Source organism: Microtus pennsylvanicus, chromosome 6 (genome assembly GCF_037038515.1).
Source record: "Microtus pennsylvanicus isolate mMicPen1 chromosome 6, mMicPen1.hap1, whole genome shotgun sequence".
Lineage (NCBI taxonomy): Eukaryota > Metazoa > Chordata > Mammalia > Rodentia > Cricetidae > Microtus > Microtus pennsylvanicus.
Window position 1 is genome coordinate 38690476 of NC_134584.1, and position 27007 is coordinate 38717482.

The following is a 27007-nucleotide window of genomic DNA, read 5'->3' on the forward strand; positions in this document are numbered from 1 at the left end:
CTGCTGTGGCTTTCTTGGATGATGGCTTGTAAACACCCACCAGCTGTAATAAACCCTTTCCTCTCCAAGTTGATTTTGGTAAGAGTTTTATCACAGCAACCAGAAAGCATGCTGGTTGATCAGCTGTCCATTTTTACCTTGAAAACTAGCTCTTGTAGACCAGGCTGGCCTTGAACTCACAGAGATCCGCCTGCCTCTGCCTCCCAAGTGCTGGGATTAAAGGCGTGCGCCACCACCGCCCGGCTTTGAAATACAGTTCATAAGGAAGAGGCAAGCTTAGTGCTTGGTTTGTATCTGTTTTCTTGGAGCCAAGGTTTGACTACGTAGCCATTATTACCTAGTAGATCGCCTATTGGAATTAAAGGTGTGCGTCACCACACCTGGCTGCTTATCAGTATTAGGGAAATGAGGTGTGCACACTTCCCTCCGCTTCCTCTTCCACCCTCTGTCCTTTCATTGGTTAACTGAAGCACTCTAAACCCTCACTGCAATCAGAGCGATTTCTGCGCCTCTCAGAGTTTCTTTGCATTGTCTTCTTTAGCTTTCCACCTATGCAACCTGTTTTTCCCATCTCTGTGGAGCAGTTTACATCGTCTAGAGTTTGCTTAAATTTAACGTTTAAATTTCATTTCAGCATAGTTTATCTTTTTTTTTTTTTTTTTGAGACTGGGTTTCTCTGTAATTTTGGAGCCTGTTCTGGAATTAGCTCTTGTAGACCAGGCTGGCCTCAAACTCAGAGATCCACCTGCCTCTGCCTCCTGAGTTTCGCTGGGATTAAAGGCGTGCACCACCATCACCTGGCTCATACTTTTGCCTTTTAATGACCATATCGTTACCATTTGTGTGGGGTGGGCACACCTGTGCCACAGTGTACTTGTGGAGATCAGAAGACAGCTATTCATCCACCTTGTTTTGAGGCAAGAATCTCTTGTTTCAGCTGTAGCACTGTATAGGTGAGCTTCTGGCCAATGATCTTGTTGCTGCCTTCCATCTTCACTGTGAGAGTGCTAGGATTACAGATGTAGGTCACCACATCTGGCTTTTTAAAAGGGTGGGGTTTTTGGTATTTTTTTTCCATTGGAAAAGGGTCTTCAGGCTGTTTGTCAAGTGCTTTTATGACTGAGCACTATTTCCATTATCTTGCTCTTTGAATTTGCAGTCATTAAATCAGTGAGAGCTCTTCAAGTTAGCTCTTAGGGATTATTTCTTAAGATTTGTTTAAGTTATGTGTATGAATGTGTTATATGAATGCATGTATGTGCACATATAAGTCCCTTTGGATCCCCCAGAACTAGATTTAGCAATGACTGTGAGCCACCAAGTCGATGCTGGGAATCAAAGTTGGGCCATCTACAAGAATAGCAAGTGCTTTTAAAGACTGGACTATCTCTGCAGGCCTATCTTGTGAGTTTTTAAGACCTTATCAGTCTTTGTATCACATATGCTTTCTATAGAGTCACTGCCTTAGAGCTGGAGTAAGCTGTATTCTAATAGCCTTAGGTTTCTTTTAAGAATGAATGTTATTTAGTGCAGAAAGTGCTTGTTTTTTTGATTCCATTGCTCTTAGGTTTTTCAGTACAAATTGCTTAGGGAATCTTTCTGTGGAAAAATAAAATTTGTACACTTCTGATGTAATTAATGCAGGATTTTAAACAAGTCCAATATGAATACCTTTTTTTTTTGCTCTAAATCATTCTTCAAAATTACATAATAGTCTTTTTACTCTATTTTTTTAAGACAAGATTTCTCTGTGTAGCCCTGGTTGTCCTGGAACTTGCTTTGTAGAACAGACTGCCTTCCAACTCAGAGATCTGCTTTGCTCTGCCTCCCAAGTGCTGAAAATAAAGGTACAAGCCACCACTGGCAGGCTACATGATAGTCTTATTCTACATGTGATAGTTTAAATGTAAGAATAATGTCTCATAATCTTAATACTTGAGGTTTGAAGCAGGAAGATTACCATGAGCTTAAGGCTGCAATGTGGGACCTGTTTTAAGAAAATGAAAAAGGAGCCTAGGGAAATGACTTTGTTGGAAAATTGCTTTCCGTGTTACCATGAGGAGCTGAGTTCAAATCCTCAGGGTCTATGTGAAAAGCCAGACAGAGCAGTGCATGTCTGTAATCCCAGCACTGGGGAGGTGGAGACAAGAGAATCTCTGTGACTTGTTTCCTGAAAAAATAAGATGGCAGGTGATTTGAGTAGAGCAGGCTGTTCATCTCTAGCTTCTGTAGGCATACATACATGTGCACCTTTGGACACGTATACAGAATTACACTAACATGTAGTAGTCTTACTGCCATCTCAAAGTGAGTTAATAAATTCAAAATTTTAAAATTTTTGGTTTTATACCTAGTATAGGGAAATACTAATCATATAAATAATGAGTACCAGGCATGCATGCAGTGCACATACATGCATTCAAGCAAAAGACAAAATAAAATAACTTTCTTTCTCTGTCTCTCCTCCTCTTTTGTTTTTTAAGACAGGGTTTCTCTGTGTAGCCTGGCAGACCAGGAACTCACTATGTAGACCAAGCTGGTCTCAGACTCAGAGAGATCCGCCTGTATGTACCAGGATAAAAGTCCATCATGCAGCACCATGCCTTATTGTTTATTTAATATTTAAAAACTTTTACATGTAGGAGTGTTTTGCTTTCATGTCTGTTTGTGTGTGCTGCTTGCCTGCGTGGTGCCCATAGAAGCCAAAAGGTGGCAGGGGTGGATGCCCTGGTACTCCGGTTACAGAGAGTCGAGAGCTGCTGGGTGGGTAGTGGGAATAAACCTGAGTCCTCTGGAATTGGAGCAAGTGCTGCTCTAACTGCAGAGTCATCTCTCCATCCCTATTTTATTTCTTTTTGACCTCTGCAGCTAAATCTAAAATTTGCATGAAATTGATTTTTTTTTATGGGGGGAGGGTCTGGGTAGAAATTAGATTGAATTCATTACAGATTTTCAAGCTATGAAGCCCCAGTTAGTGTTACTTTGAATCTTTTTTTTTTTTTTTGCCTTTTTTTTGGACTTTCTTTCTTGTCTTTGTCTTTTTCGAAATAATATCACTTGTGCAGCTTCAGGTGCCCTTGAATTTCCATCCTCCTACCTTGGCCTCCCGAGTTCTGTGACTTTACCTTTAACTCTAACCATACAATTTTTTTTCTTCCAGATAATATCATAATAGTAGAGAGAGCTTTAAAAGTTTACAGTCTTTATGTTAATGTCTACTGTTTTAAGGAATAATGAACTTAATGAAATTTTTGTTGCTTTTTTTTTAAATGGGAATTTTAGTATTTAAAGCAACCCTTCCAAAAAAAAATATGTAATATATAATGAATAATATTCAGCTTTACTAGTTATAGAATTTTCTCAGTTTGGCTAGCTTTGATTTGTTTGGGTCATTTATTTAAAAGATGACTTTGCTTTTTTAAGTATATATAATATATTAAATAATATGGGGTTACTTTAAAATTAGAATTGAGGCTATGGAATTTATCCTAAATTGGCATTTCTCAACCTGTTGGCCACAGCCCCTTTGAAAGTTGCATGTCAGATATCCTGCAGATAGAGCCAGATAGATGATTTATTTACATTACTATTCATAACAGTAACAAAATTACAGCTATGAAGTAGCAATGAAATAATTTTATGGTGGGGTTTACCATATGTGGAACTTTATTGAAGGTGTTAGGATTCTGGAGAAGTCCCACAAACCACCATCCATGTATGCAAGAGCATTTTCTTTCCAGCATGCTGGGGCCTGCCATCCCATACAAAGGCAAGATGGCAAAGAGCATCTGCTTGGTCTTCTCTACAGGGTCACAGCAGAAGGTTGAGAATCATTCCTTAATTGTTTGTTTTCCAGGAAACGACTGGATGCCAAATTACAGTCAGAATCAGCCAGTGGTGTTAAAAACAAGAGAGATGCAGATGTTGAAGGCACAGATGAACCAATTTTTGGCAAGAAGCCCAGAATAGATGATTCAATTAATGAAGACTTAAGGTAGTGTTTCTATAGTCATAAAGTTTTCTAAAATGTGTTATTTTAAAATTTTATAAGCATGGAAACATATAACAACTGTTTAAATATGGAGAGCTAGAAGACAAATGATTCTTTTGATATTTTTTAGAATCCAATTTTGAGAAAAATTCTGAAGACTTTTTTTAGGGCAGAAAAGATGTTTTCTTACAGAAGTCTCATTACTGGTAGGATAACTCAGTGGTAGGAATAAGTATGTACAAGTATAAAGAGTAGATTTTCATTGCTGCAAGTAGTACCATAGCTTGATGGCCAAAACTACTTCTCTTGATGGGGAGACCCATAGATGTCTCTGAAAAAGGATTGTCTGATATTTGTAGTTCTTGGAATTTTAAAGCTGGAACTTTTACTCCTGATACCAATATATTTGAATGACTTGGTTACCACTGTGATAATGCTGTTTACGATTTTGTTTTTCCTTAACTGGTAAATTATCTGCTATAAACGATGTTAAAAGGGTCACTGAAAAATCGGAGGTAGCGCCATTTGCCCACAGGAGTGCAGTAGACTGCAATTAATAGTGATTGTATTTTTTAAGTCCTTGTTCCCTATTGTTGGAACTTTTGAATTTTTACCAAAATATATTTATTGTCTTAAAGTACTTATCACAAATATAATACATAATAATGAGTCTAATATAGAAATACATCTAATTTAATTTATTTATAGTTTAGCCCTTTCAGAATTCAGAGAGCCTAGATGAGCATAGTGTGGGATTTCGATGAGAATATCTCTATAAATTATTTCAACATATAAATATATTTTTTACCCTTCTGTTGTGTAATATTTTTTGAATCAATTTTGTGTTTTGAGGTAGTGATAGTGCTTGAATAGCTAGATTTTATTTAAAATAGTGGAGCTAAGCTGATATTTATTGAATAATCTATGTAGCAGTCTGTTATATATAACAAAATATGATCTTAGCGTTTTTAATTTTCAGCTTATTTAAGACACTTGACATGTCTGAATATAATAGCTAAAATATTTTGGATTTACAGTATTATAATTGGGTAGTGTCATTTTGTTTAACAGTACAGATAGGCTTATGATCTAATTATTGAAAATAATTCTTGTCATTTTAATAACTTTAAGTTTGGCAGACCTGATGCCGAGAGTGAAGGTACAGTCAGTTGAAACAGTTGAAGGCTGTACACATGAGGTAAGTACAACAACCTACAATAGGTTAGCATTACAAATGCTGGTTTTCTTTGAACTGCTAAATAGATAGTCAGCAGGCTGTAGCATTGAAGGCCCTGGGATCAAGTCATTTCTGTGGGATGCATGTGATATGGTGGAAGAGCTGTAGCTCTGTGATGAGGTTTTGGGTTCAGAGGCTAGCCCAGCATTTCTCCCAACTATAATCTTGAGCAAGTTTTCTAACCTTTGAACATCATCTATTTAATTTATAAATTTAGAACAATGAGATGTGCCCCATGGATAGCTGTAAAGATTATATTAAAAAAATAATAATAGTGGAATTACCCAGCACAAAACTAGTGTTTAGGATATGTTTATTCTCGTATTCTTAAAGTGACCAGCTCTGATTTTGCAGTTTGCATGCTATTTCATGTCATGCTCCAGTGACTAATAAATTCCTATTAGGTGGTGGTCACTGATGGCTTATAGCATCCATTTAGAAGTGAGAATGTTTACACATAGGATATAGTGTAATTATACATTCAGTTTCATTCTGCTAAGTCTTTTATCATTACAAAGAAACTTTGTGTCATTCTGGACTTGCCGAAATAGTTCAATGGATAAAAGAGTTTGCCATGCAAATTAGGTGGCTTGACTTCAATCCCTGGACCCAGGGTGGAAGGAGAGATGACCACACTGTACTGAGGTACATGTGCCTTTCTATGGCTATAAATAAAATATTAAAAGTAGTTTTTAAAAACTCACAGCAGGGGGGCTGGAGAGTTGGCTCAGTGGTTAAGAGCATTACTTGCTCTTCCAAAGGTCCTGAGTTCAATTCCCAGCAACCACATGGTGGCTCACAACCATCTGTAAAGAGGTCTGGTGCCCTCTTCTGGCCTGCAGACTTACACACAGACAGAATATTGTATACATAATAAATAAATAAATATTTAAAAAAAAACCTCACAGCAGGTTATTATTACTCTTACTTTAAAAAAAGACTGTTTAATGAGTGGAGAAATTCCAGATTAGTAAGAATGGCATTTGGTGTGGATTTAGAACTTTATATGTTTAAAAATTGGTTTCCTGCTGAAAATCTCTTTTTCTAGAAGTGGCACTTGTTTGTGAGATATAATGCCCAATTAATCACTTTTAACACTTACTTTAGACCCTGTCCAATGCCCTGACTTACAAAAAAAAAATCCCCAAACAATCCAGGGTCTGCTGTGAAAAGGGCAGAAGCTCTTTATCCTTCCTGTCCCACCCCCACCCCCTGATTTTGCACTTTCTCCTCATATACCTTGTGTCTTCCTTCACGAAGGTGCTTGAGCATGTCAAGTTGGAGTGTCCTGACTGTAAACCCCTATGGCAAGCCCAACTCTCCTGTCATATCCCCTGAGAGGAAAAGGAATTAGTCTGTGCCATGTAAAGTCTGTATATTAGATATGGAAAGATAATGGTAGCCATGATACGTTGTAGATCTATCTTGGCTAATAAAGTTTCTTCAGGCAAATAATGGTGCATGTTTTTGATTGCTCTGCCTTCAATAGAGGGCATTAATAGAGGGGTCTTTTGAGCATTGTAACTAACTTTTCCCCTTGTTCTTGTAGTCAGTTGACTTTCTAGCATGTAAGACTAACAGAAACATTCATTGATCATTTTCATTTTTTAAACCATCCATTGTTTTGGAGTCTTGAATTTTAATAGTCATTTCTTGTTTTCTCCTTAAACTTTGACATCAGGTTGCTCTTCCTGCAGATGAAGAATATATACCACTTAAACCTCGAGTTGGAAAGGCTGCAAAGGTCTGTACTATACTATTTGGAAAGTTTTGTGAGGTCTTAAAAAAGAAAAGATTTCAAATGAGATTTCTAAATTTACTTGTGTGTGTGCTTTGAAAAAACCTACTACAAAATAGAGTGGTAACTGAGTAAAGAACCATGCTAGAAACCAGGCATTGTGTGATTATGTTTTTACACATTTAAAGAGTGCTTATCACTCTTCTTAAAGAATCTAACAAATTTGTCAACCTTTCTGTAGAAAAAAATTGGATGATGTATAAGTTTTACTGATAGTTTGAAAGTTCAGCAGCTTCTAAGGAAGCCGAAGTTCAGTTTGTTTTGTTATGCTGTGCTTTCTTGGCTGTCCAGAGGGGCCTCAGATTCCTGATGTGTCTGCTGCAGCCTCCTCTGTGCTGGGGTTACACGTGTATACCTCTTCCTCCTCACTCTTCTTCCTTAGATTTTTAAAAAGTTTGTAAAGGTTGAAACAGTGAGGCTAAGTTTTTCAAACAGATTTCTCTAAAAAAAGGAAGCGCAGAGAAGCAAGTATGAATTCTTTTGTTTAAGAAATTATTTCTCTGCCTTTGCTGAGTAATGCTGGGGATTTTATTTTTTGGAACCTTAGAGTTTTCCTCTAGGAAAGGAAGTTAAGCATGCACCTATTTTATGGGGTTGTGAAATTTATGGTATATGCAAAGTTATTGCACAGTACCACAGAACATGTAACGATTATTTTATTCCTGATTTTAGTGTAAATAGAATATATTGAGAATGTTAAACAGCAGCATCAAGGCTTGTTCTGTCTGGTAAAACTGTTTTGAAGTCATTTTTTTCACTGCTTAGTGGTGGTTGAATTAGAAAGGAATCCTAGAAGGCTTTGGAAGGATAATTGTTCTTTTAAGCGTTCCTTAGATAGCTTAACATTCTCATGTGTCTGTCAATTTGCTTTTATAGGAATACCCATTCATTCTTGATGCTTTCCAAAGAGAAGCCATTCAGTGTGTCGATAATAATCAGTCTGTGTTAGTGTCTGCTCATACATCAGCAGGAAAAACTGTGTGTGCTGAGTAAGTAACCAACAGTGTTCGCAAATGAAATAGACAAGTCACTTAGTTATTTTAGCTAAGTTTTAGTTAAGTTTCTGTCTGTATTCTGCAAATAAGAGTGGTTTTGCTTGTTAGGTAACCTTTAAGTTTTTTTTCTTGCCTTCATTAAAATATTGAAGATTTTTAGTATAATGTTTTAATTATTTGTGAAATATTTTGGGTTTTTTTATCATTAAGCATGATGTTACTTGTGGGTTTTTCATGGATGTGTTTTTATCAAGCTTGACTACTGTTCCTCCTTTGCAGTTAGTCTCTTATTCTGTTCATATGCATGAATTTATAAACTCGATTTTTTAAAGTTCCTTTTCTTGTATTGAAATGATGTGGGGTTTTGTTTTGTTTTGGATATGGATTTTTGCCTTTCCTTGCTAGTGTGATGAAATGTGTTGGGTGTCCAATGAATCATCCTTAGATAACTTCTGTTTGTCATGATGTATGATTATATTTTATTATTGGGTTGATGAATTAAAATTTTATTTAGAAATTTCACATCTTTATTCTGAGGGACATTGGACTTTTTGTATCAAGCCGATATTTGATTTTTTTTTTCTTGATCTAGCTGGAGGTGGTCTAGTATTATGTTGCTCTGACAAAATCCAGCTTTTGGTCTCATTGGTTTTTCTTTGTTCTGTTTCCATTTCTTTGGTTTGTACTTTCACCTCATTTATTTACTTTGTTCTCCTACTTTCTAAGTAAAATGGAGTAGTTGGTTTGAAACCTTCCTTTTCCTAATAGGCATTTAAAGTTTATATAGTTTCACAGATTTTTTTTACTATTAGTGAAATGTTTTACTGTTTTAAAATAATATATCTTAATATAAAAAGACATTATTGTTGATGCTGGTCCAGATTTTTCTACTGATACCATTTCTTTTTGCATGAAGAAATTCTTGAAGTATTTCAGTACAAGTCTCCTGATGAAAAACTGCTTTAACATTGTAAAAAATTATGCTTGTTTATTTTTTAAAACATTTGTTTTTAAATATTTCTTTTTGATCTGCATAACTTTTGGCAAGCAATCTCTCTCATTCTTACTTTCTTCTGGATGTAATGTATTGCTTCCTTTTGGCTTCTTTGAAGACTTTATATGTGTGTGTACACACGCTTGCTTATGCCAATGGTGATGTTGGATTCTTTGGAAATGCCATGTAAGAAAAACAGAACACCCTTCATTCATCCAATTTTGTCATCTTTACGTAGCTTCCTGAGAAAACATCAAATAAAAGACAAAGGAGAATGAATGTTTCATCTTAGATATTATAGTAGTTGTTTTGATGTTTTTGCTGGAAGTTCAGTTTATTTATTTTTGGTGTTGGTCATAATCCTAGATTCAGACATTAGCTATTAAAGGTTTTTTTTGTTTTTGTTTTATGTCGTTTATCATTTTGAAATTTCCATTAACGTAAAGATTGTTCCATAGAATATTTGTTTTGTTTTGTTTTTAATGTGTGTGTGTGTTTGTTTCCCTAGATTTTAGTTGTTTGCCACCATACCTGGCTATTTTTTTCTACTTTTATTTTCTATTTTATGTTTTGCCTGTGCCCACAGAAGTTGGAAGAGGACATCAGATTCCCTCAAACTGATCTTAAAAATACAGATAGATTGAGGGCCACCATGTAGGTTCTCTGTCAGAGCAGCCAGTGCTCCTAACCATTGAGCTATCTCTCCAGCTTGTTTTGTTGTTGTTTCCAGTGTTCTGGGACCAAACCCAGAACTTTGTGTATGTAGGCGAATTCTCTACTATTGAGCTACTTCCTCAATCTATGTAGAGTTTCCATTTGCTTAGATTGTTAATAGTTTACATTTTCATGTTAAGAATGCCTGCTTGTGGAGTTATTGTCCTATTTCTTTTTAATTCTAAGAACATAGTCCCCTGTGTTTTGAGGGACATGGTTCTGAAAATTGCTATCTCTGTTGCTGATTTCAAGTTGTTTTTCTGACAAATCCAACCTTTGTACCCAATCATTCAATTCTTTATGTGTACTTTTCCCTAAGTACAGATCATATTTTTCTGTTTTCTATTCCTTGTTGTTGTTGTTGAAAACATAAGCAACATCTCTGTATTTGCTTTCCCATATATATCTTTCACTATTACTATTTGACATGTTTGAACAATTATTAATTTTATAAAATTTCTCTTATAATGTAGAGAATGACTGCTGTGATAAGCATAGTTTGTGCAGGAATTATATCTTTAAAAAGCCTCTGCCACAGTGTTTTTTTTCTTAAATCTTAATTTCATGGTCCTGTAGTTAAATACTAAACTGAATTTTAAAAACAAACAATACAATTGTATTGAATTCTGTTAATGCCCAGGAAAGAACTTTTTGATAAACAGAACCTATGATAAGCCAAGAAATGATTTGTTAAGTATTACATGAAGAAAAAGAGTACATATGGATTAACTCATTTTATGAAGCTGTAGAAGAGAAATCCACCCATTTCTGTAGTTTTTTTATTATTTGTAATCTGTATGAACTGAGTGATGGACTTTTGGATGCCTAGCAGTAGTACGAAAGGCTTTTCCAGTGAGAACTAGGGTATCCACCAATTGTTTTAACTCCTTAAGAAGTCCTTGCTTATTTAGACTACTTCAGATCAGATAAATCATGATTATAGTGTAATAGTTTATTCTAGTAAATAGATTATGAATGAATGTTCTCCAAACTTGAAATCTTACTTATTGTTTTTATATTTTTAGGTATGCAATTGCATTGGCTTTAAGGGAAAAGCAGCGTGTAATATTTACCAGCCCAATTAAGGCTCTTAGTAACCAGAAATACCGTGAAATGTATGAAGAGTTTCAAGATGTCGGTCTGATGACTGGAGATGTCACTATTAATCCTACAGCATCTTGTCTTGTTATGACTACTGAGGTGATTTACATTGAGTCTCCCCTGACTTTTTCATTATAGCTTAGTCAGTGTATCTATCCAGCTTGCTTTTTTTCAGATAAAATGTAATGATTATCTGTGGATAGAATTGTTTGAAAAAGGCATAATTACTGTAAAGTGTCCTAGTAGCATTGACTATTTCCTAAATTAATAATATGTATTACTTCTGATAAAACATAGACACCTTTAAAAGTATTTTTAATAGTTTGTTATTACTGCGACTTAAAAATACTTGGTTATTTTATGTATGTATAGTTTCAAGGATTTGAATACATTGTTTCATACAAATACTGTCTTGTTTCATGGTGTTTTCTTTGTTGTTGTTGTTGGTTGGTTTTGTTTTTTACTTTTGTGCCTGGGTATTTATTACAATCATTAAATAAATAATCAACTTTAAAAAATATATATTCCACATTATACTTAGCTTTTTCTAATCACTATTAAGTTTTGCATATAACATGATTTGGGTGTGATTATTTCTACTGTAGTTGGTATTTAAAAAATTGTACATATATGTATCTCTGTGTATAGTGTGGGGGGGAATACATGTACAACAGTGCATGTGTCAAGGTCAGAGGAGAATGTTGTGGAGTCACCTTTATGTGTTTATTTTTGGGATTGAACTTAGATTCCACTGAACTATCTCACCAGGCTCCCTTATTAGGACTTTTATACATACTTTCATAGTGTGTCTTTTGGGAAGATGTTGCACAGAGAAAGTTGAGTTCATATTCCAAATGAAAGAGTAGATATGATAATAGTATCTTTGTGAATATCTGATTATACGTGTTGAGAAGTCAAAGATAAGTAGCTTTATAATATTTAATATATCCACAAAGCAAAGGTATTAAAAATATTGGACAAAAGCAGTATTTGTCTAATTATTGGATGTTATGTTAAAGTCCTGCTCAATCTGTTTCCCCCTTTTAGATTTTGAGAAGTATGCTGTATAGAGGTTCTGAAGTTATGCGAGAAGTTGCTTGGGTCATATTTGATGAAATTCATTACATGAGAGATTCAGGTATATTTTGCAGTGTTGAGATAAATGCCATGCTTTTTTTTTTTTTGACAAATGCCATTAATATTTTTGATTAAGAATTGTTGGATTTATTTTCAGTTTTCTTGTGTCTATAATTCTACTTTACTATTACATATTCAAATTGTGGACAACATGAAATTTTCCCAGTAGGAATTGAAAAGTAGCCTGCTTTTAGATAGACCTCACTAAGCCAGACATGGTGCATGACTATAATACTAGCAGTTGTGAAGCTCAGACAGAAAGATAGGGGGGACAGAGGGAGGAAGAAATGAGGTAAATGGGAATCTAGGCCACCTACCAAGATCTTGCTTTCCTCCCCCACATTAGAAGCCCAATAACTATTTTTTTTTTGTGGGGGGGTTTGGCTTTACATAGAAGATTTCTTTGTGTAACGCTGGTTGTCCTGGAACTAGCTCTGTAGACCAGGCTGGCCTCGAACTAAAAGCTGCCCACCTGCCTCTGCCTCTCGAGTGCTGGCATTAAAGTTGTGTATCACCAAAACTCAATTCTCAGTAATTATTTAATGTGAAAAATGTGAAAAAAATTATGAAACTTCTGGTTTACAAAGATTACTTTAGTAATTTTTAAGTTAATTTGGTTTTATAAACCTATGAATGCATATTTGTGAAAAAATACAATAAGTATGAAATAAATAAATAAAATTGCTATAGTTGCGATTTTGGGTATACCAGGAAATTCGATAAATTTAAAGCTAATGTTTAAAATATGCACACTCAAAGTAAGATTGAGTTTTATTGTCAGGCAGTGGTGGCACACACCTTTAATCCCAGCGCTCAGGGAGGCAAAGACAGACGGATCTCTGTAAATTTGAGGCCAGCCTGGTCTACAGAATGAATTCCAGGACAGCCAGAGATACACAGAGAAACCCTGTCGCAGGGAGGGGAAGATTGAGGTTTTTTTTAAAGAACCGAGTCTATATTAGTGGTTCTCAACTTTTCTAATGCTACGACCCTTCAATACAGTTCCTCATGTTATTGTGACCCCCCCACCAAAAAATTATTTCATTGCTCTTTGATAACTGTGTTTCTGCTACTTTTAGGAATTGTAAATATCTGATATGTATCCCCCTGGGGTCACGGCCCACAGGTTGAGAACTGCTAAAATAATATAATGTAAGAAAACATCAATACTTACCTTTGCTAAATTCACATAGTTACTTCTGAACTCATTTCTATTTGCTTTAAAAATAATGGGTTTTGGGCCAGCTAGTGGGTTGTGCCTCTTGCCACTAGTACTGGCCACCTGAGCTCAATCCCAGACCCTGTGTATTAGGGGAGAACTGACTCTTTTTCTTTGATATTTCAAGGCAAGGTTTCCCTGTTTAACCCTGACTGTTCTGGAACTCACTCTGTAGACCAGGCTGGCCTCAAACTCACAGAGATCCACTGCCTTCGCTTCCAGAGTGCTGGGATTGAAGGCGTGCACAACCATGCCTGGTTGAGACAACAGACTCATAAAAAGTTACAAGTACCGTGACATGGGGGTGTATGCACACCCTCACCCACCCACACTTACATAAAAACACTGAGTACTATATAGACTCTTAACCTAAATCATGTGATATGCAAACTTAACTATGATTAAAAAGTTAAATATAATACTATGTAAGTTCTAAAAAACTTGATTTATTCAAATTAATATTCAGATGCGAACAGGGAAACAAAAATTACATAGAACAAAGAGCCATTGCTTTTGAAACTATATATTCAAAACTTTGAAACTGTATAAAAAAATTCAACTAAGTATTTTAAGTCATTGATACTTTAAAAGTATTTTAATACTTACTGTCTATTATAAAACAAGTAGCGAATATTATTAATTTAGAGATAGATTTAATGTTACTAGGACATTTTAACAGAGTTTTACCAACTTCATATCTACTATTCATCAGATCCATCTTTTATTTTCTGAGATTATGAGGGTAATTTGGGTAACATATCATATGGACTAGTTATAGCATATATTTCAAATGTGTTGCTGGGCATTGTTAACCTCTGCTTCTCTGAAGCAGAACTACTATTAGCTGTCTTGGTACTGGGGCTCTTGTTTGTTAGGGGAAGGGTACAGTCTGGAGCTGCTTTTTCCTGAGTCCATCCTGCGTGAAGTTGCTTCCTTATTGTGACTACGCCAAAGGTTCATGAACTAAAGTAGGTTTCAGTAAGTGTCTGTGGCTAAAAATATGCTTTTTAAAAGTGGTTTGCATGTTCAATTAGTAAGCATTAGAGAAAATAATTTTAGATACTATCACTTAGTTAACACTTAATTCCAATCCATTTATTTTTCTCAGAGCGTGGTGTAGTATGGGAAGAAACTATTATTTTGCTTCCAGATAATGTCCATTATGTCTTTCTTTCTGCTACTATCCCGAATGCTCGACAGTTTGCTGAATGGATTTGCCACCTACATAAACAGGTACTTTCATACACTTTTCATGTCTTCATTATTTAAAAATGTTACTGGTTGGGATTGCCATACCTTTCTTATACCTTTTCCTGATGCTCTTAAGGATAAAGAAGACAGTTTAATGTGAATCTGCTTCTTGAGTCAAGTACATTATTAGAATGAGCGGACTAATTAGAAATTGCCATCTCCAGGCTAGTTTAGCTAAGCTTCTAAGAGGTGGGCTTTGGAATCTAATTTCCCAAGTTAATCCTGATAATCTGCCAAGTTTGGAAATAATGTAGTCCATTTACTCTGACAGTGAGGTATAAGTACATAGTTAGAGTTCTAAGGTCTTGGATCAGAAGAACCTACTCATCTCTTGACCATTTGATTTGGTAGTTCTTATGTAAATATGTTCACACTTAGTAATCACTGTTTCTTCTTTGAATTTCTAGTACAACTTTAATGTCTGTTTAAGACTTTACATCAAATACTTGTTTATGAGTGTTGAACAAAACATTGGATTTTCTGCACTTGTTTTACACTGTTACCTTTCAGAGCTAACTTTTATGTATAAGTTGTCCAGTCTCATTCCTCTCGCTGTTGTTGCTTCTGTAAGATGGAAGCCCAGTGAATGTTCAGATAGAGCTAGATCAATCTGCTGTGTTAAAAAGCCTCGGTGCTACAAGTGTTTTGTTTTGTTTTTATATATCAAGGATGCCTTGTGTCACCATATTAGCTAGAGGCATTGTTGTCTGTAATTACAGTATTCTAAGAAGAGCTAATGGGTAATGAAAGTTCAGATCATGTTTGGTCTTGATTAAGGAACTGGGAAATTAATTTGGTGGTCGTATGAATTAGTAGGGCTATTTTCCCATTTTTCGCTTGCCTAGCTTTTAAAATTATTTGAAAGCATTAAATTTTTTTGAGTGGATCAAATATACATTTTTGTCTTAAAGAAATAAAATTTTCTTTCTTTGTTTTTATAGCCCTGTCATGTAATTTATACTGATTATCGACCTACTCCATTGCAACATTATATATTTCCAGCAGGGGGAGATGGCCTTCACCTTGTGGTCGACGAAAACGTAAGGGAAATAATCCACATGTAATGTCATCTTTTATATGTTGCTTTCCCTTAATTTTGAGTTGTAGAAAACTATTAACCACCCTCTGCACATTTTAGTCTCAAATACTTCACTCTTCAAAAATGATTATTTATAAGTATTTATATTTCAGATACTGTATTTGATGATGCTGTGGTGGTGCTCACCTGCAGGCTTTGGGAAGCTCAGATAGGAAGGTTACTTGTCCCCAGGACATTGAGGTGAACCTAGTGAGATGGTGCTTTAAAGACAAATTGTATTCAAGACCTTCTTCCAACGCATGACTACTTTTATTCTCAGTGTTTGAAATACTAGAGAATCAAGGGCTGGGGAAATGCCAGATATTTTAATCTTGCTTCTCAGTTTCAGTTCTCCCTTATCACATTTTGTTTTCACAGGTCACTTATTTTAAGTGACTTTTGTTATTATTATTTTTGATTTAAAGTTTCATTCTTTGGAGAAACTTTGCGTTTAAGAAATGTTTAGATTAAGCCGGGCAGTGGTGGCACACGCTTTTAATCCCAGCACTCAGGAGGCAGAGGCAGGCGGATCTTTGTGAGTTTGAGGCCAGCGTAGTCTACATGAGCTAGTTCCAGGGCAGGCTCCAAAGCTACAGAGAAACCCTGTCTCGAAACAAACAAACAAACAAAGAAATGTTTAGATTATGATTAAATATTTCTGAGCCAACAACTTGGTTCTAGGAACCGAACCTAGGCTGTCTGCAAGAACTACTCGTAACTACTAAATCATCTCTCTAGCCTTGATTATACATTTGCATAGTTACATGGAAGAAAATATGATTCTAGGGTGACTTCAGAGAAGATAATTTTAATACTGCAATGCAAGTGCTTCGGGATGCAGGTGATTTGGCCAAAGGAGATCAGAAGGGACGGAAAGGAGGAACAAAAGGTAATTTGGAACTTAGTTTTTAGACAGGAATTGTACATGTAAATTGAATAGCTAAATTACTCTATATTGTCTTTTATTTGATGTTTTTTGAGGAAACTATGTAAAGATGACAAAATTGGATGAATAATGGGTGATCTGTTTTTCTTACATGGCATTAACTAATTTACTGTAATATATATACTCACATTAAGCGGGTAATTAGTGGGTTTGGGTATATTCACATAATCCAAAGTCAGCCCTAAATTTTCATAAAATTTAAATATTATGAAATTCATTATTTTAAGATATGCATCTTGATAATTTCTAGTCTATTCATAGAACTGTACAACTGTCCCTACCGTATATATCTAAAGCATGTTCATTAACTCTTCTCTCTCAAAACCCTGTGCATTAGCAATCATTCTTCATCTTTTTTTCTTCTTATAACAGAGACTTAGGTCATCAGTAGTTTTGGTTTTTGCTTTTTTTTTTCTGTGAATTTTCCTTTTCTGGATGTCTCAAAAATAGAATCATATGGTCTTTTGTAGCTGATTCCTTTGAGTGAAATAAGATTCAGCTAGGCAGTGGTGGCGTACACCTTTAATCCCAGCACTCGGGAGGCAGAGGCAGGCGGATCTCTGAGTTTGAGGCCAACCTGGTCTACAAGAGTTAGTTCCAGGACAGGCACCAAAGCTACAGAGAAACCCTGTCTCAATAAAGAGGGGGATTCATATGATTTTATATTATGTTCTATGTGGTCAAATAATCTAAGAATATACATTGAGTAAATATGGAGTTGTTTCTATTTTTTTGTTGATTATGAATAAGCTCATAAACATTTGGCTTATACTACAAGTTTTTGTGGGAATATGTGTTTTCTTTCTTCCTGGGTAAGTTTAACTTTTTGGTTACTGCCAAATTATTTTCCAAAGTAATTACACCATTTAGCATTCTTCATGCTAGTCCTCTGAGGAGTGTATCTGGGTATCGTTTCCTTGAACGTTTAGGCTGGTTCTTAGTGTGTATCTATTTATAATCCTTCTAGTAAAAGTGAAGCCATCTTTCAGTGTGCTCTTTATCTCTGTCTCCTGTGGTCACTGATGCTGAACTTCGTACTATATACTTTTAGCATCTCACAGTATGGGATTAATATCTGTTATAATCTTGTCTATTTAAAAGTTTTTGTTTGATTTTTTTTTTTTGTTGTTTTTGTTTTTGTAAGATAGAGTTTTTCTTTGTTACAGCCATGGCTGTGCTGGAACTCACTCTATGGACTAAGTTAGTCTTAAACTCACAGATAACTGTCTGCCTCTGCCTCCCAAGTGCTGGAATTAAAGGCATGCACCACCATGCTTGTAAAAAAATTATTTTTCTTTTTTTAAATTTATCTTATGTGTGTATATGTATCTGTTTGTATTTGTGCCATTGGGATCCATGGAGCTGGAGTTACGGATGTTTTAGAGCCATGTGTCATGAGTGCTGGAATGCCAGCTCTGGTCCTCTTTGAGAAACAAGGGCTCTTAGCTGCTGAGCCGGCCGTTGCCTCGGCATCTCCACTGCCTGACTTCGTATTCAGTTGTCTTTGTTGAGTTATAAAAGTTCTTATATTCTGGGTAGACCTATATCAGTAGATAACTTGAGTTTCTTGTTTCTGTGTTATCGTAGACTGGGGTTGGTTCTCCACTTGCTGCTCTCATCTGTCAAAGCACAGTGTCTCTCATGTTGGTGAATATAGTCCCACCTTTTCTTTTTTGTCGTAACTGCCTCTACCCCTCATGTCAGCCACGGCTGGTTTGTCTAATCAAGATTGTGAAGATATGAAATTTTTTTGGTTTTTCAAGACAAGGTTTCTCAGCATAGCACTGTCTATTCTGGAACTTACTGTAACTCTCCTCAGACTCACAAGAGATCCACCTGCCTCTGCCTCCTGAGTACCGGGATTAAAGGCATGCACTACTGTGTTCGGCTGATTATGAAGATCTTTTTTTTAATTTTATTTAAATATTTATAATAGGTTCATATATTTAAGTCTGTTGTCCACTTTGAGTTAATTTGGGATGTGATTTATTTGCCCTGTGCAGGTCCATCAAATGTGTTCAAGATTGTGAAAATGATTATGGAAAGAAATTTTCAACCTGTAATTATCTTCAGCTTTAGTAAGAAAGATTGTGAAGCATATGCTCTTCAAATGACTAAATTAGATTTCAACACAGGTATTATATAGCTTCCATGTGGTTTTAGTGTTGTGTTGGTCATATGTCTGTGTACTAGCATGCAGTTTGTTTATAATAATAGTATGTGCTTAGCACCTGTAAAAGCTTTATAAGGGTCTCTGAATTTTTTCCCCTCCCTCTCTCCTTGGCCCTAGTGCATGCTGGGCAAGCACTGTACCACTACAGCTAAATCTTTGGCCCTCTCCTATTTTACTGGAAGATATAATAACTGCATGGTTCTAACATTACTGAGAACCATTACAGTCATACCTTATTGTACTTCATTATTATAAACTTAGCTATTTTGCATCTGTCTCTGATTCATTATCAGAATAATTCATCGAAAGCACTGTGCTTCATTCTTACAGCAAACTAGATCCACTCTTTGCCTCAAGTATGCTGAATTCTCTAAAACATTTAGCAGATGTAGATTCACTGTGAATGTACCTCACTTAAAGTTGTACAGCTGTATAGTAGCATACCCTAGCCAAGACTGCCAGCCAAGGAGTTATTCAGTCCTTCCTATTGTGTAGGTAATCCAAATAATAAATATACTAAGAAATACTGAGTAACCCAAAATTAATTTGTATGGAGATGCTTGTAGTACCATCACTTGGGAAGCTAAGGTAGGAGGACTGAATGTGAGACCAGCTTGGGCAACATAGTAGATATTGTCTCAAAACAACCCAAACCAAAACTTAGTTGTCCTATTCTCTTTATGTACTTAAAATCTTTCCCATGGCTAAAGTAAAATGGCAGATAAATTGCTTAGCTTACAGCTTGCAGTATTATAAACACCACTTGTAAGCATGCTAGGACTCAGGGTTATAATTTGATTAATTTATTAAGTATTTTTTGAGCAGTCTGTTATTTGATTGACACAGTAAAGACAAAATGTAGTCACTAGCAGTATGGGCTTTGGAATTGTTTCGCTTCAGTTAAGTGCAGTTCTTATTTACACTAGCCCCAGTTACCTCAGAGTGGTAACAGATGTGTAAGAACCTGCAGGTAGTAGAAGTTAATGTTGCCTCTAAAGCACTTTGGTGTAGTTATTGTTACTACAGCCCTAGCTGGTCTGGAATTCACACAGCACTCTTGCCTCAGCCATTGAAATTCTTACTATTTTTATTAACTTTTCCTTAGATTAAGACTGCTAGGTGAGTGTCAAGGACAGTAAATTTTATTATGTGCTGGGTTGCTTTAAAAAAAAAACTGATTCTTTAGTTTTATATAGACTTTTATTTTTTTTTAATGAGTGAAATTTAGGATCTTAGGATCGCTGACTTTTTTTTTTCTTTTTCTGGTTTTTTGAGACAGGGTTTGTTTGTGAAACATCCCTGGCTATCCTGGAACTCATGTTGTAGACCAAGCTGATCCTGAACTCAGAGATCCACCTGCCTCTGCCTCCCGAGTGGATTAAAGTCTTGCACCACCACTGCCTAGCATCACCAACTCACTTTCATATTTTTCTCACAGATGAAGAAAAGAAGATGGTTGAAGAAGTATTCAGTAATGCAATTGACTGCTTGTCTGATGAAGATAAAAAGCTCCCTCAGGTGAGTTACTACAGTAAGTATGGATTTTAGCAGGTAGCAGGCATTTATATCATAGTTATTAATTTTATGGCACTGTAGCATAGTTGGCCTATGCTCTCAAGCACCTTCATATATGTTTCAACTTGCTAAAAGGGTGCCAAGCAAAGATTTGCTGCATGTGGGAGGTTTTGTTTTGGTTTATTTGTTTATTTTTTTTCTTTTTCGAGCCTGTCCTGGAACTAGCTCTTGTAGACCAGGCTGGCCTCGAACTCACAGTGATCTGATCCACCTTCCTCTGCCTCCTGAGTGCTGGGATTAAAGGCGTGTGCCACCACTGCCCAGCACCTGAGGGATTTTTAAAAGAGAACATAGCATAATCTAGAAATTGTTTCTTGTATTTCTGTATAACAGAAATTTTATTGTTGATTATTAAGTCATTAACTTTCTCATTTCATAAGAATATTGAAAAAAAGAGAGTATACCTAATGAAAGTTATCTATTCTTTAAGAAATAATTATCACCTGGGCTGTGGTGCACACATTTTTGGGAAGTTGAAGGCCAGCCTGTTCTCCAGAGCAAGTTCCAAGAGAGCTAGTACTGTTACACAGAGAAACTCTGTCTTGAACAAAAGAAAGAAAGAAATAGGTGCTTTGCTTTAATCTGGTTCATATTTTTTCTTTGGAAAATTCTGTTGGAATTGATTTGGCATCTAAAATATGCTAACACTTAGGCGCCACTTCCAGGGATTTTAATTTATTGGTCTAGTTTGAATCCCAGTTGGTAGAATCTTTAAAATTTCCCATATCATTTGCTGTTCATCTGTAGATTAAGACAAAAGGAAAATTTTGAAGGTTATACTGTGTTCTACAAATGAATGTTTTGGTTTTCAGAGGATTTAGGTTAACCTACAATTACAGGGGCATGTTTCTTGGAATTTCAAATGGTGTTTTAACTTGGAAATTTTAAGATGCTTTTCTTTCCTAGGTGAATAATGAGTGTTGAATGGCTGCTCTGTGGCTTGGTGCATTTTATCCTAAAACAGTTAGAATGTGGGCTTTGGCAGCATTGTAGAGAATGCACTCTTCGGCTAGCTGTTCTTTTGATTCTAAAGTTTATACTTTAATGTTTGGTAGTTAAGAGTTTGAACTGCCAAGATCTTTTGAGTTTATTGATTTAGTTTTTAAGAGATAAAGGGTTTCCTGCTTCAACTTCTGGAATAGCTGGGACTATGAGTGTAAACCTCCATGCCATTTTACAGCTCCTGCTACCACAGCCTAGACTTTTGTGTGGGAGTTAACTCATAAAGCTTACGACTTTGAGGAGCAAAATACTTGTATGTATTTAAACATGGTTGTCATGTTAAGCTAGGCCACAGTTATATTTCTAGTTTAATATGCGGGAATATGGATTTGATTTTTCCTTTATTCTGGGAAAGTTTTTTTTAAAGTTTTTTTTTAAATACAAATGTTTTCTTGTTTAGTTACATATTTTTTCAAGTTTTACATTCCTTTTCCTTATAACAAACTTATTTTTCAAAATTTCAGGTTGAGCATGTACTTCCTCTTTTGAAGCGGGGGATTGGTATTCACCATGGTGGTTTACTTCCTATTTTGAAGGAAACTATAGAAATTCTCTTTTCTGAAGGATTGATAAAGGTATTGTTTTTTAATTTTTTATGTCTCAAAATTCTGTTGTATGAGCAATGTTAAGTTCTAGTGACCATTGCTTACAGACGAGTTTGTTGTTGTTGTTGTTTGAATTCACAGTGTTGGAGGCCAAACCAGCCTTTTACCACCCAGACCCAGTGGCAGATTTTTGGGATCTTTTCTTGTCCTGTCTTTTTCTGACACAGTTGCCAGGCTGTCCTCCAGCAACCGTCCTCCTGCTTTGCCCATTGTGTGCTGGGTTATGGGTGTGAGCTAGTGCGTCTGCTAGCTTTGTATTTTGTCTACTTTCTACAAAATTAGTTTGTATAGAACGCCTTAGGAAAATGCATTACTTTAGGTGATGAACTTCACATAGCACCCTTTCAAAAAGGAAGTATGCATAGAAAAAGTTTAGTTTCTCATGGAAGTGACACCACCTAGCTGCAGTATAATGCAGAATGTGCTAATAGACTTGAGTTGACTGGGTAACTGCTCATCTCCCTCAGACTTGATTGATTTTTTTTTCTTTTGATTTTTCAAGACAGGGTTACTCTGTAGCTTTTGGAGCCTATCCTGGAGCTAGCTCTTGTAGACCAGGCTGGCCTCGAACTCACAGAGATCTGCCTACATCTACCTCCCGAATGCTGGGATTAAAGGCGTGCACCACACTGCCCTGCTTGATTGATTTTTAAAGGGTTAGTTTAGATATGAGTTGTTTTTAGGATATTCAGTTGCACTCAGTGGGAGTCTAGTTTGATCTTTTTTTTTTTTTGAAAAAAAAAAAAAAACAACTGATGCCTATCCCAAGAAGTGGGATATTAGAAATAGGAAACAACTTTAGTATATGACTATTTCTGGTTTGATCCTGAGAGTCCTCAGCCTTAAGAAGAACGTTTAGAAGAAATACTATTTTAGTGAAGTGTCAGTATTTACACTCAGATCCTATTAAGTCCTTGATAATGTTCTATAAATTATAAATTTTGCTAAGCTTAATAATTAATGGATCATTTTTCAAGAGTATGAGTTGAATTAAAGTAAAATAGTGGTAAATAAAAGAAGAAAGTTCATCTTGCCCCCTATTTCCCAAAAATCTTCACAGCATACATTCAAATATTGTATGACTTTTTTGCAAACAAAAGGTTACTGTATTGTTGTTGTTACTTTGGCATGTAGATGGTTCATTTTCTAATGACTAGTATTCTTTTGAGTTGATGAAGTATTATCTTTCCTGTTTATGAATATTTAATACTTTATTGACTTAGAGCTTTGTATGACTAAACCAACTGTTTTTGTTGATAAAGGCCTCGGATTCAGCAGTCATGAGTCTGTACTGCCCTAGAAACTTAATGTTTTTTTTTTTTTAAAGAAACCTAATTGTAAAGCGATTTTCAGAACTACTTCATTATCAGTGAAAAAGCCAGGAAAATTGATTGTGCTTGTTACTCAATACTTCTGTCCATCATAATTGTGCCATGTTATATTATGTAATATGTATTATTTAATAGATCCAGAATTCATCTCGTCAGTTATTCTTACAAAGCATTATTAAAGAACTAAGTGTAAAAATTAATGCTAGCTTTAGTTACGCTTGTAAATTATAGCAGTTTTTAACCTTAAAATCCATTAACTAATTATATAATTGCTTGTTTATTTAGGCCTTATTTGCCACAGAGACTTTTGCTATGGGAATTAATATGCCAGCTAGAACTGTTTTATTTACAAATGCCCGTAAATTTGATGGGAAGGATTTTAGATGGGTAAGTAACTAACTATTTAAAAATAATAACTAATCTTTATTTTCTCTCACATGACTTTGGGTCATATCATTGAGGTTTTTAGTTCCAAATGTTTAAGACCTTCAAATATAAGTTTGAAGTGGAGTTTCCCTAATCTGAAAATCTAAAACTACTTCAAAGTCTAAAGCTTCGACACTGATATAGTGTCTCCAAATGTATTGGAATTGGAGACATATCAGATGTTAGATTTCCAGGTAAGTGATGCTCAGGTTTGTGGAGATATCTTAAAATCTGAAGTACTTCTACTCCCAATCTTGTTAAGAAGCAAGTTTCATCAATATTAAACCTTAGATCCTTTTGATTTGTACCCTAGCCCCTTAGTCAGATTTCCTTCAGCAATAGCGTGCCAATGATTTAAGAAGTTACTTAAAGCACACTACTGCAACAGCTGTAGTAGCACCACTTAGACTTCACCTAGACTAGAGGGCCAGCCACAACAGTTTATACACATCTCATTTCCAAGGAGGAAGGAAAGTTGAGAGTATTGCTGAAACATTGAATTTGGCTAAAGTGTGAATCTGATCTCAAGGCAAATATCTCATTCAGCAGTGGTTACCAAGTATAGGATGCAGAGGTAGAGTGCTGATAGATACTGGGGTCCTAAAGTGAAAACAAAAACCAGAGCTGTGTATAGTGGCTCACACCTGCAGGCCCAGCGTTTAGAATGTAAGGGCAGCTTTGAGACTATCCTAGTCTGTAATAGTGAGTTCTAGGCCACACAGGGCTACATAGGGAGACCTGCAATGTAATGATGCCTTTGGATTCTACTCAGATTTTTTGGATTGCATTTTGAAACATCTGATCTTATTAGTAGTCTTTTTGTTCTTTTTTCTGATATCCTCCTTCTTTCTAGGCTATCAGTATGTCTTCTTAAACAATGATTCTTAATTCTTCCTTAGTCATAAGTCTAGCATAGATCTGGACCTTCTCTATAGGAGTAAAGTACACAGGCACGTGTGGAAGTCATGGCTGGTTGTTCAGGTGGTTCAGTGCTGCTGCTAGGGTCCGAGAAAAAGCCCCCAAAGAAGACCAACAACCACATATGCAATAATAAGAGCGTTTTATTGATTCCACCATGGGGTAGCAAAAGAGTGAGCCCCTAAGAAGGTCACAAGGTCATCTCAAGCGGAGTTAGGGGAATTTCAAAGAGGAGGGATTAATCTGGGGTTGATTGGTGGAGGAAATATTAGGCTGAGAGCTGACTGGTGGGAGGCCTAGTGGTTAGGCTCTTTCCTGTAGTGGGGTAGAGGAAGCTGTCTTTAGCGTAAGTCGAGGGGGGGCATCTGCTGAGTTAGCAGAGGGGCTCTGGTGGGGCTTGGGGGCCTGCTGAGCTAACAGAAGTACTTTGGAGACCTGCTGAGCCAGCAGAAGGGCTTTAGGGGTGCTTACTGATGGTTACCCATCAGTTGTGGTTTTCATGAGACCTGTTGGCTCAGCTCTGTCCCATTCTAGTGAAGTGAAATTAAGATCTGGTTTTAGACCTCCAGGTTTGCTGCCTCCCCCCACCCCCAGCCTATTCACTGCCTCATTAAGATCCTTGGACAAACAGGATACCAGTATTTTGGGTTGTCAGTTTCTTTGCCTTTGTAAGGTCAAAAAGCCTGATCTTTCCCCACTAGATGGTTTTTCTGACAAGTGAATCTACTAGCCCCCAGAGACATCTACCAAGAATTGTACCCCCCTCCATGGGTGGGTGGCATTAATTTAACTTTGAAGATTAAGAAGTTATTATAGTGAAGAAAGAAGTTGTAGTTGTTGAGTTTGCTTTGTTGTTAGTTGTAGTAATAGGAGCAGCAGCGGGGCTGCATCCCCAACACCCCAGCCGCCTGCTCGGCTAGCTTTTGCCCCGAAATAATTACACGGACACTGTATTCTTTTAAACACTGCTTGGCCCTTTAGCTCTAGCCCTTACTGGCTAATTCTGATATCCCAATCAACCCATCTCTAATAATCTGTGAGCACCGGTCTTACGGGGAAGATTCAAGCCTAAGTCCATCCTGGGTCAGAGCTGGGGCATGGCGTCTCTCTGAGTCGTCTGCTCTGGAGAGGAGAGCTGTGGAGTCTGAGCTCACTTCCTCTTCCTCCCAGCATTCTGTTCTGTTTACTCCTCCCACCTATCTTCTAACCAATGAGGACCAAGCAGTTTCTTTTTATTTAACCAATGACCTTCCTCCATCAGTTAGTGTTCTTAAGTTTTGGGGTTTTGTTTTGTTTTTCATAATATCTAGTTGAAAGGTATTTTTTTATGCCAGTATTTCCTGGTAGCTGGCTTTCAGATACGACAGTTGTTGGTTTAGTGCATAGATAAGTCATTTTAGAACTAAAACCTAAGTTTCATGAGAGTCCCACATGCTTTTCATTGTTGTGCCTTAACTTTCTCAGAAGTTCTTTTTTTTTTTTTTTTTTTTTGGTTTTTCGAGACAGGGTTTCTCTGTGGTTTTGGAGCCTGTCCTGGAACTAGCTCTTGTAGACCAGGCTGGTCTCGAACTCACAGAGATCCGCCTGCCTCTGCCTCCCGAGTGCTGGGATTAAAGGCGTGTGCCACAACTGCCCGGCTCAGAAGTTCATTTTTAAATGGTTTCATGAAATGTGTAAATTGTGAATGCTACAATAAAAGAAAATATCAGGATATACTTTTTTAACCAGATTTTCTCCTAAACTTGAAAATGCTATCGTATTCAGATTTCCTCTGGTGAGTACATCCAGATGTCTGGCCGTGCTGGAAGGAGGGGAATGGATGACAGAGGAATTGTAATTCTTATGGTAGATGAAAAGATGAGCCCAACAATTGGAAAACAACTACTAAAGGTAAGAATCTGTTTTCTCAAGGATTCTAGAAATATACTTTAGTGACTGCTTTAAATTAAGTTTTACTGCCTCATACACCTTTCAAGATGAGTTGATGCTCTATAACTATCTGGGCGTAGGATGGTAGAAGAGGTTTACCATTTATAGGCAAAGAGCAATTAGCAATTCATGCAATAAAAACGGATGTGGACGTGACCAGAAAGGGCAGAAATATAGTCTTTACCCACCAGAGTTAGAATGCTCTCTACCTCCCTCCTCTGTGGGAAAGTACTCTAACCTTGAGAATAGGAGGTAGGATATAGGATACCAGTACTTACCTTTGCAAGGGCAAAACTCCCAAAACATTAATTCAGTACTTCACCTTTGGTTCATCCTCTTTAATTACAAATATACTAGTCATAAACTTACATTTTTCAACTTTATTATAACATAACCTTTCCCTGTACCTCAGTTTTCTTTCTTTTTTTTTTCCATTTCTCTTATGTTGGGAGGGCAGTATGCCACAGCTCACTTGTGGAGATTGGAGGACAGCCTGCAGCAGTCAAATTTATGCTACTACATACATTCCAGGGATGGAAATTAGGTTAGGTCTTCGGGCTTTACGGCAATGTCTTTCCCTGATGAGC

General features: G+C 36.4%; 1 protein-coding gene across 1 annotated transcript in view; it reads left to right on the plus strand.

The window, feature by feature from the left end:
• Positions 1–27007, plus strand: part of Mtrex (Mtr4 exosome RNA helicase) — a 58563-nt gene that overhangs the window by 1652 nt on the left and 29904 nt on the right. Inside the window, exons 2-15 of the mRNA XM_075976053.1 lie at positions 3857–3994; positions 5123–5189; positions 6910–6972; positions 7903–8015; positions 10755–10929; positions 11878–11968; positions 14295–14419; positions 15379–15477; positions 16302–16404; positions 18465–18596; positions 20073–20152; positions 21676–21786; positions 23433–23534; positions 26256–26381. Coding sequence (XP_075832168.1) covers positions 3857–3994; positions 5123–5189; positions 6910–6972; positions 7903–8015; positions 10755–10929; positions 11878–11968; positions 14295–14419; positions 15379–15477; positions 16302–16404; positions 18465–18596; positions 20073–20152; positions 21676–21786; positions 23433–23534; positions 26256–26381 — 1525 coding nt within the window. The remainder of the gene's footprint in view (positions 1–3856; positions 3995–5122; positions 5190–6909; positions 6973–7902; positions 8016–10754; positions 10930–11877; positions 11969–14294; positions 14420–15378; positions 15478–16301; positions 16405–18464; positions 18597–20072; positions 20153–21675; positions 21787–23432; positions 23535–26255; positions 26382–27007) is intronic.